This window comes from Gekko japonicus, unplaced genomic scaffold (genome assembly GCF_001447785.1).
Source record: "Gekko japonicus isolate JY-2015 unplaced genomic scaffold, Gekko_japonicus_V1.1 scaffold19, whole genome shotgun sequence".
In the NCBI taxonomy this organism is placed as follows: Eukaryota; Metazoa; Chordata; class Lepidosauria; order Squamata; family Gekkonidae; genus Gekko; species Gekko japonicus.
The window spans coordinates 260,137-270,724 of NW_015164664.1; the positions used below are offsets into that span (position 1 = coordinate 260,137).

Genomic DNA, 10,588 nt, shown 5'->3' on the forward strand with positions numbered 1-10,588 from the left:
TATTTAATTTGACCTTGTCACAGGATCCATGTGAATAGGGCTGAAGCTTCTTGATGGGCTGAAGTGGACTTTGAGATGATACTGCAAGTGAATTGTACGAAGTTGAATATTCCCACGCATGAATGGGATGGAAGAAGGAACGGGTTTCTCTTGGCTCAAAGTGAAAAATTCCTACAGCTGCCCTTGCACTAGTTTGTAATTATTTCCCCTTATTAAGAAGGGACTAATTGATTGAAAGACTGCACAAAATCAAGGGAAATAGATAGCAAATCCTCTGCTGACAATGAGGAGAAACAATCCTGTCCATCCCTCTGAAACAATTCAGACTAGGTTTATCCCCACGATGTTGTGTACTTTATTTCTTTGAAAGCAAGGAAATCAAATGTCAATTGTTCATTGTATGTTTTTGTACATGGCAAAATATTTGGACTTTATCTCCCGCCCCCCCAGTGATTCAATTAACTTCACTGATTCCTCCTGTCCAGCTGTTACTGAACTCCTGCACCATAAGTTTTCTCTGGATATCTTCCTGGACACAACAAAGCTTCTTCTGGAGCATGAGAGGTACAGAGATTTCAGATGGGTCCTCATTCAAACCAGTGGTAGATTCTTGTTAACAATAGCAAAGGAGGACAAAGAATGTCTATTCTGATGGGACTTCTTATGCCCTTCAGTGAGCTCCACTGTCGTGCCCAGTGGCTGTAATCTTCCTGATGGGTAGAGGAGACACTGAGCAAAGAATGGAGTTGTGGCAAGTGCATAAATGATATGTTAGGGGGCAGAAATCACTCTATAAGTGAACAGGTACTAGAGTATAGGCTAGGTTGGGGTAATAACAAGTAGAAGACAGTGATTATTTGACCCTAAACACCCAGCTGCTCGGAAATATTTGAAGAGTAAAATTTGGGGACATAGACTGGCTAGTTGGTCAGAGGTCTGTGATTCATTTATGCATAGTGATAACCTGAAAGATCTGCTTATCTGAAAGAAGTGTCTGAAATTTGGTTACGTTCCTGCTGGTAATGTTAAGAAAACTACTTTCGTGAAGATTTGAGTATCATGAAGCGTTTGGTATCATATCAACAGGTCCTGATGTTCTTTCTTTGTAGGTGAGAATCTGGATTCTTTGTCACTGAGAAATTAAGTTGTGCTCAGTTCACATTGTGTTTGAAGTCAACATGTACATCCAGCTTCTTAGTTTGTGATCTTTGTATATACAGAGAGGCCATTGGTTTCAACTTTCTTAAGTCAGTCACTCAGCTGTTTGAAGGATCCCCAGATGTTGGCAAAGCCATTCTTCTTCACATCGAACTCTTATTACAGAGAATGAAAGAACCACTTGCCAAGAAAATGATTGAAGACATCACTGCAAGTTGGTGCTATGCTTCTCTACATGCTGCCTGGCAGTCATTGGGGGGGGGGGGGGGGGAGCAGGGGCTCATTTCAACTGAGAAAGGTGTGTATGACCTTTCAGTCCACATGCATCTGTGATCTTAACCCTGATCATGATTGCAGTAGTTTAACAGTACAGTGGCCTTAGGATGGTGTTACTCTGCTTAGGACTGCATTGTCAGTCTTGTTAACTAAGACTGTAAACTGAAGCATACTTATTTGGAAGTAAATCTTCATGAATTTAGTGGGATACACATTGCAGATCAAATAATAAGTACATTTGTAGAGCCAAGCTTCAGAAACGCACAGGTAGAATGTTTGCCTTTGACTACATAGCTTGAGGGTTTGTGGCAGTACGTGCTTAGAGCCATTGGCACTAATGGAAATTCTGCTTGTGGGCTTGTATATTTGTCCCAGACTAGTAATTTCATATTTAAAGATGGATAAAATGCTGAACTTTATGTCTTCAGGTCACAATACAAGAAAACAGCTGACCCCTGAAATACTGAACCATTTGCACCATGTTCTATGGGACAGAGCTGCCAAGAACTATGAGGTTTGGGATCCTGCAGGGGTGTTGCTCTTGGTATAAGTTTAAACCCTCCCCAATTTTCTACCCATTGAAGGTACATAGATAGGTTTAGTAAAAAAAATGACATGCAATCAAGTATAAAACAGCCCAACCACTTCATTTTCTCACCTTTCATGATTCTCAAAATCCACATATCAGTATTTTTCAAAGGCTGTCTGTAATTTTCTATACAGGAGTATAACACATTCAGAAAGGATTGCCATGCTACAACACAGAAATGTAAACACGCTCTTTCAGGGTGTCAAGGAAACCAAGTTGTGACCTGGCAACCCTCTTTTCTGACTAATGATGTCATATGCAATACATCCTCCAATCTTCCTTCTGACAAACAGTGCTCTAGTCTATGAAAGCTTATGCTACAATAAAAACACAGTCATAGTCTTTAAGGTGCCACAAAACTCTTGTTTTTCTGCAATAGACTATCATGTTTACTTCTCTGGTATTTCTACCAATCATTGTTTACTAATTTCCATTTTTATGAAGATTATTTCAAAGCACCTCGTATTTGCAAATCAGTTTCAGCCACTCTGGCTCATAATTGTCAGAACCCACAGCTAACAACGAAGTACACGCATTCAGGAACGGTTACACTTTTATTGCAAAGCTATAGATGCAGTAACATAGGCACTGTTAAGAATGGCGGCAACCCATGGAGCATAATAGGATATAGGGCATTCGTATGCCCCCCCCCCCCCAATGGCATGGGCCAATTAGATACCCTCCCGCGCGCGGGACAAGCTAGGAAATCGTTAGGTGGCGAAAGCTGGGAAGCAGTAGTCTCTCACGGTACATAGGAGACTTCCAGACAATACAACCTCCTCCTGCCCATCTGTAGAGATAAGCGTTTCAGCCAAAGCAGAACAGCAGAGGTAGGAATGCAATGCAATAGCAATTAGTAAGACACAGAATGAACTCCTCAACCCCCATGGCAGCATAGCTGACAATAATGCACTTTCAGGGTTAGTGTCATTTCTGAACACTTAGCCTGCTTCTACAATATGATTTCCTCTTATATCTTCACTTACATTTAAAAACCCAGAGCAAACATTTGGGTTAATACAGATGAGAAGCTACTGTGGGATCCCTCATTTGGGCTGGAAATGAAGCTGCTTCTTTCCCTTTTCCTAATTGCATACTTGTTCATAACACCTGAAGAGCCTTAATTATTCAAAATGCAATAAGGTAAGATACACTGTTTATTTTGTAGATGAAAAGGTACTCTGAGGCCCTGTCATGGTACAAGTACTCCCTCAGCTTCTATTCCACTGGGCAGATAGATCAGAATCTGGCAAAGCTGCAAAGGAATATGGCTGCTTGCTATCTTCATCTGGAGCAGTTTGAAAAGGTATTTATCTTAAATAGAATTATTCTATTCAGCTTCAAGCATGTCTGTTCTTTCCTCTTTGACATTTGTGAGGATACTTCCTGAATTTGCTTCTCTTTAACATCATCTAGGTTGTTGTTGTTGTTGTTTTTTGGGGGGGAGTTTTCTTGTGAAATTTTCTGTTTATTAATTTAATGTTAAAGTTGTATTACATCAGAAGCAGGAGGGCTGCAGCTCCTACTGAGTGATGTTCACCTTTCAGAGTGGGAGGGGATCCATCAGTGAATACCAAATCTTCTCCAATTGTGTGTGGATGGTAAGCTGTAATATTACTTAATCAAAAACAGGATTTGTGCCGGAATATATTCTCGTAATAGCTGGTAGCAGTAGAAAAGAGCAACAGTACCACCTTAAAGACTAACAAAATTTGTGGCAGGGTATGAGCTTTTGTGAGTCAGTGCTCACTTCTTCAGATCAACCTTGTCACCTGCTTTAGCCATTGCAGAGCACAGAGGATTCTGCTGCAGTACCTCAAGGAACCTCATATCCAAGCAAATGTTGCAGCCAGTTCTGCTTTGCTTGGTTAAGAAAATGTTGGCATAGTTTTGTGACATGATTGCCATTCAAAACATCCTGTTATTAGAGACAAAGCAGCTTACAAGGCTGGAATGATGCTGTATCAGTGGTTTGTGGGTAATAATGTAATGATGCAAATCTATCAGTGCATTTTGCTCTCTCTGTGTAATTGCAGTTAGCTGATGAATTATTCTGCTACTTTTCTCATTCTGTAGGCTCATGAGTCAGTGAAGGAGGCAGAGAGGTGTGACCCAAATAGCATCTTTACTCAGTTCTATGTGTATAAAATAGCAGTCTTAGAGAAGAAGTCACAGAAAGGTAAAGAGCCACCATCTTTTTTAAAAACTGATTTGGTATCTCTTAACTAGTTGCCTGAGATTCAGAGGGTAAAAGCACATCAGCACACTGGTTAATCTTCATGGCTTCTGTGTAGTCCCACATAGGATTCTGCAAGTGCAAGCCAGCCATAGATTCTGAAGCTTTCCGGAAGATTCAAAGTATGAGTAGCAGAGCACTCACTCTCCCTTCTGTCTCACGCTGGAGTTTTCCTGGCCAAATGGGCACATAACAGAAATGGGGAGATCACTCCTCCCTCAGTTCTCTCTTTGCCACTCTGGATATATTCTGAAGCTTTCTTTGCCTCAGAATATTGTCTTTGAACAACTCACTGATAAAGCCAAAAATATGTCTCTTTTTAAAAAAATATTTAAAATGCAGGGCAAAAATGGCCCAGAATATCAAATACAACTTGTGTCTGCTCTGTCTGGGGGAAGGACACAGCACCACACCTTGCCACTTCTTTGCCCCTAAGGACCAGCATGAAAGGGCTGGCAGACGTAAGGCTGTGCTGTGGCAGAAGGCCTGGGGGGGGGGGGCTTGATATTTGCCCTGATAAGTGCCCAGCTCACCTGAAGAAAAGGGCCTGACCACCTTCAGTTGTTTCTGTGCCCTCTGCCCCAGCATTGGATCTAATTGCTAAAGTGGCATTGACTCTGAGGCCACCACCTAAAAAAAGCAAAGAGAAAGATTCAATACATTGCTCCAGTTTCCTCTGTGGAGCCATCTGTCACCTTGGCGTTGAAAATCTCCATCTCCTTGATGTAAAGACTCACCATCTCTTCAGTGCTGAGCATTGCTGTCAAGAACTGGAGTTAAGCAAGTTCCCCACTCACAAACACCATCTCAGTTACCGAGACCACCTGAGTCACCTCAGTCCTCTGACAATGAAGTCTTTGAAGTGCTCCCGCCAGCTGCTTTGTTGGTGCAGCACTGCAGTCCCAGAATATACCTGGACATCCATTAGCCCACGGAAGCATGCCTATCATGTTTTTCCCATGGTGCCCAACCCAGTGTCCTTGGTACCCATATCCTCCTATGTATCTACCCCATTGGGGCCAATGGGACCAATAGTCTGCTTATCTGCCTTATCTGTATGTAATGATGCCTCAAACTGTCAGCTCTGAGAAGCATCCTGCTCCATTGATGTCTGCAAGAGTGTTTAGACGTGAGCTGCCTAGTGAATATCCATCATTGGACTTGGAGGAAGGCTTCGAACATGGATCCAAAATGGAATAAAAGTGCATCGATGTCATTGCCAGAGGATGCCATTGGTGTTTCATTGCCTGTATTGCCTATGAAGGACTATATCAAAAGGGGCTATATGGAAAGTCTCTACACTGAATACAAATAGAAGCTTTTATTCCAGTTACTTATTAATAAATTTAAAAGGTGGTGTTAAAGACTGATCTTAGAGCTTATAGGTCTTAATAAACATCTGAAATTCTCCAAATTTAGAATGATGTCAGTATCTGAAATATTACCTTTGTTGAATAACGGGATGTGGTTTGCTATCCTAGACCACAAGGATGCCTATTTTTACATCTCTATTCATGAATCCTGCAGAAAATATTTACGAATTCAGTGTGGGAACACATCTTATGAATACATAATGTTGTACTTCAGCCTAGCTACAGCACCAAGGGTCTTCACTAAGCATGTCTCAGCATTTGTGATTTACCTGAGGCTCAAGGGATGTGAAATTGACCCATACTTGGATAATTGGCTTTTTGCAGATAACTCTTGAGTTGCTGGTCACCCATGTCCAACTAGCCCCTGATATGCTAGGTTCCTTAGGGTTTGTTATTAATTGGGAGAAGTCTTATTTACAGCCAACTCAGTCCATAGAGTTTATTGGGGCTCTCCTAGATTCCACAGAGGATTGGCTTATTTGCCTCTGCAAAGGGCTTGTGCTCAGTGTTCCCTCTAAGCTGAGTTAGTGTGAGCTAGCTCACAGTTTTTTAGCCTCCAGCTCACACATTTCTGTCTCGGCTCAGGAAGGTGGGCTCCAGAGCAAACTAATTTATGCAGGAGCCAAATCACTTGCTCACAACTTTAATGCCAGTAGCTCACAAAGTAGAATTTTTGCTCACAAGACTCCACAGCTTAGAGGGAACATTGCTTGTGCTACCCACCCAGTCACTCGAGGCCCCCTTTTCTACACAAAGGTTTCAAGAAACTCTCTGTATTCAAAACTTACTGGGATTGATAGTCTGAACAACAGCAGTGGTTCTCATGTGAGACTGCACATGAGGCCATTGCAGAATTAGTTTATTCACAAGTTTAAGATCAAATCTGACCCTTGGTGGCTTTGCTGATGTATTCCTAGATCTTGAAGTTGGATACACATCCACATGAGATAGAAGCTTTTTCTGAGAGGTGTATTGTGATCACTTCATTCTCAAGGGTCTGTGGTCTGACAGGTAACCCACTAGAGACCAGAGTGATTAGATACTCTTGCCTCTTTGGCAGCTCTCCTTGTCAGTCAGTCAGTCATTTATTACGGCAACAAGCCATAGAACACACATGCTTAAATATAACATTCATATAACTGAATTTAGGACAGTAAAACAAAAGTCTATAAAAATACAGTTGAGCGTAATAAGTAAAAGAAGAACATAAAACAGAGACTATTAGGCAACTATTATTATACATTTGATTGTGTATTTCGGATGCAGTAGCATGCTACCCAAAATGTTGCCACAGTTTCGGTAATTGTCCGGTTCCCATCAATTAACAATCGGTTACATTGCTCAGCACCTGATTGTCCCACCATATCTGTTATAAGAGGAGTAATATATTTGTCACGGATCTTGTTATACCAGTTACATCTGAGCATCATGTGCTCAATAGTTTCTGTCTCTCCTGAGCCGCATTTACAAAGTCTATATTCAGTGGGGATCCTTTTGAATCTGCCCTCAAGCATCGCAAAGGGGAAAGCCTCACATCTGGCTAATGTGAAAGTTTTCCTAAACTTATGAGTATCAAGCTGTGATAAATAGGACATGGGTCGCAAGTGATATTTGACAGAATCTGGGGCTCTAAAATTAGGACATCTACTGAGATCTGTCTGTCTCTCCATGTCCATCATTCTCTGTTTTAGGGCTGATTTTGCTACATCCCAATGCATACTCAAAATCGCTTGGGGGGAAAAACCAAGCTCATATAATTTATTATGAACTGCTCTCAGCCATTTAGATTGAAAGTTGTCTGAGAGTAACAAGTGGGTTAGTCCGTGAGGATGGAAATTTAGTTTAAGCCAATACTGGAGTGAAGCTAAAGTAATTTTGGCTTCCACTGATATAGCACCTGTCTCTAGACGGATCAATGTATTCGATACACACCTTGGGACCTGAAGAACTGCTCTGAGAAATTTGGACTGAACTCGCTCTAAGGGGGCAAAACTAGAGGAAGGAGGCCCGATAAAAGTGCCATAGAGCATCTGTCCAACTGCCTTTGCTTGAAAGAGTTTTTGGGCAGCTGGCACATAATAAGCCCCTTTGGTGCGATAGAATTTAAGAATAGCATTGGCTGTTCTTTCACCTTGGGAGGAACATAAGAGAACATAAGAACATAAGAACATAAGAGACGCCAATGTTGGATCAGGCCAAAGGCCCATCCAGTCCAACACTCTGTGTCACACAGTGGCCAGAAATACCAGTGCCATCAGGAGGTCCAGCAGTGGGGCCAGGACATTAGAAGCCCTCCCACTGTTGACCCCCCCAAGCACCAAGAAGACAGAGCATCACTTGCCCCAGAGCCCCTAGCTATACCTTGTGGCTAATAGCCACTGATGGACCTCTGCTCCATATGCTTATCTAATTCCCTTTTGAAGCCATCCATGCTTGTAGCACCCACCACTTCCTGTGGCAGTGAATTCCAAGTGTTAATCACTCTTTGGGTGAAGAAGGACGTCCTGGTTATGTGAACAAAAAAACTCAGTGCAAACAGTACTGATATCACACTCCCTCATACACCAGCTAGAGCTCACTGTAATCTCAACAAATTCTTATATAATTGAGAATTATTATTATTATTTGAATATATGGCTCCAAAAATTCTTTGAATGAAAATTTACATAAAGTATCTTCAGCTATCCGAGTCAGACATGGCAATGCAAAAATGATCGTGCCCAATGTTTTTTGCTAATGCACAGATCCTATGATTTATATTTCCAAAGCAATTTTCAGAGCAAAAAGAAAAGCAACCAACTGTTAAATCCTACCTATTTTTAAAGTGTCCTTCTACCTTTCAGAGCCCAATTGTTGTTCTCTGTTGAAGGGCTTTGCTGGCTGTGATTATGGAAATAAATCTGTAGTACATTTTAGCCCAGTGGCCCATTGCAGCCTGCTTCAGGTTCTTAGCTCTGAAGAATAACGACAGTCATTTTATGAGAATGAGAGATTATAAATCATTCGCTGTGTCAGTTCAATGTTTTCCCGCAGCAGTCTTCTCTCAGAGAATTTCCAAGACATCTGGTCCAGTAGGATCCATAAGTTTTGTACTGCCTTCTCTGTAAGTTCTTTTCGGCTTTTGCTTGGGGGCTCCGAATGTTTATAAAGAAAAATAAACATGCTGGAAATCTGCTTGCAGCTCTTTCAGAACCTCATCTAGTTGAACTCTATATTTGGAAAATTAACTGCAGCTCTTCACTTCAGGCTTCCACAGTGGCCTGCCATGCTAAACAAGTTTCTCTTGCCAGGTTTGGAGTTACTTTCAGGATAATTATGGCACACCGGGGCTTCTCTGAAGTCAGATGTGACAATTTAACTGACACTTCATCTTACACCTACCTAGTTTGATCAGTGTTAATCAGAGGCTATTTTTATCTTTATTCAAATCAGACTTAGTTCAACTTGCCTTAATTCAAAGAAGAAGAGGGCCAAACATGCTGGAAACACATTAGATAAGAAAAGTCCAACCCAAGCTCCTACATGGCTACAATAGCTAATCTCAGACTGTTTTACCCTTCTTTCTTCTCATCCAGACCATAAAACAGTATTACTGAATATAATTGACAGGGCAAGCCTAAGAATACTTTCCCAAGAATAAGCCCATTAAATAGACCTGAGTAGGACTCTGAGGAGCTTAGGATTGCTTCCATAACAGGTGAAACTCTGAGATAGATGCTTCCTTGCAGAACAAATGTACAACACTTTCTTTAAACCCATGGGATGCAGCATTACCAAAGCTTGTGTGTCCACCTCAAGCTCCAGTACTTCAAAGGGCTCTATTAGGGTCCCCAGCCCCCAGGTCCCAGCTGGGGGTCCCCCACTTTTGGGGATTCTGATCTGCCACTGGCCAACTGGCCAGCAGGGGAAACCGAACCCTCAAACAGGGACATCACCATGTGGCATCCTCGACCATTACCCAGAAGTGATGTCATAGTGTTGCCAGTGTCGGGGGGGGGGTGATGCTCTAGTTTTTGGGCAAAATCTATGGTTTTGAAGGCAAAAAAACATAGAGGTTTGCCCCAAAACTAGAGCATCATCCCCCTGATGTCGGCAATGTGATGATGTCATTTCCAGGAAGGAGCTGGGAGCCTCCCGCCGGCTGCCAGGTAGGAGCTGGTAACCCTAGGCTCTATAGCCCTATGCTGAGAGAAGCTGTTGCTCCCTTGCATGGCAGATACTTTGTATGTAGAGCATGTTACCCAAAATGGACCCAGAGAAGGGGAAATTAACTTTAAAAGGGTTCCAAAAAGGAATAACACGAGACCTTTGTAGAGGGCAAGGATGTTGATAATGTTGGAAATGTATGTGTTTACAAGGTCTGATTCAGTCATTATAGGGTTAACTTGTATTCCTAGTTTGCTATTGTTTAGACTGACCTGGAAGGGATACCTGGCACTGAGCCAATGGGGGATTAGCCCGGGAAAAGTAACTTCTACTTTGATGCAGATTGGTCATTTGTTTCAGGTGACTTCCTTCCTAGGGGTCAAGAAGAAGGAGAGAATTCTCCATTACGTGTGTGCTTGTCTTGTCTGTAGGAAGCTTAGAAATGTAGCTCTTAGTGTTTTGTTAATTTGTAGCAATCCCGTGTACCTTTTCCCTTAGAATAAATTATTTTTAAAAGGTCAAGAAGAAGGAGAGAATTCTCCATTACGTGTGTGCTTGTCTTGTCTGTAGGAAGCTTAGAAATGTAGCTCTTAGTGTTTTGTTAATTTGTAGCAATCCCGTGTACCTTTTCCCTTAGAATAAAGTATTTTTAAAAGGCAAAGGAATCTCTTCTTTCCAATAGAGCAAGATCCATCAAATAGTCTGAGTATTAAACAATTATTGACTATTTACAACAGATAAAAGTGGAGGTTCAGATGTTTGGTCATCAGGCATTTGTATTAGAGGTTCCGATGGTGCTGTCAAGTGTGT

The 10,588-nt window shown here is 41.8% G+C and overlaps 1 protein-coding gene across 1 annotated transcript in view; it reads left to right on the top strand.

The window, feature by feature from the left end:
• Window positions 1-10,588, top strand: part of TEX11 (testis expressed 11) — an 86,669-nt gene that overhangs the window by 15,080 nt on the left and 61,001 nt on the right. The window contains exons 11-15 of the mRNA XM_015408925.1: window positions 451-564; window positions 1,221-1,372; window positions 1,863-1,948; window positions 3,192-3,329; window positions 4,100-4,202. Of these exons, the coding sequence (XP_015264411.1) occupies window positions 451-564; window positions 1,221-1,372; window positions 1,863-1,948; window positions 3,192-3,329; window positions 4,100-4,202 (593 nt within the window). The remainder of the gene's footprint in view (window positions 1-450; window positions 565-1,220; window positions 1,373-1,862; window positions 1,949-3,191; window positions 3,330-4,099; window positions 4,203-10,588) is intronic.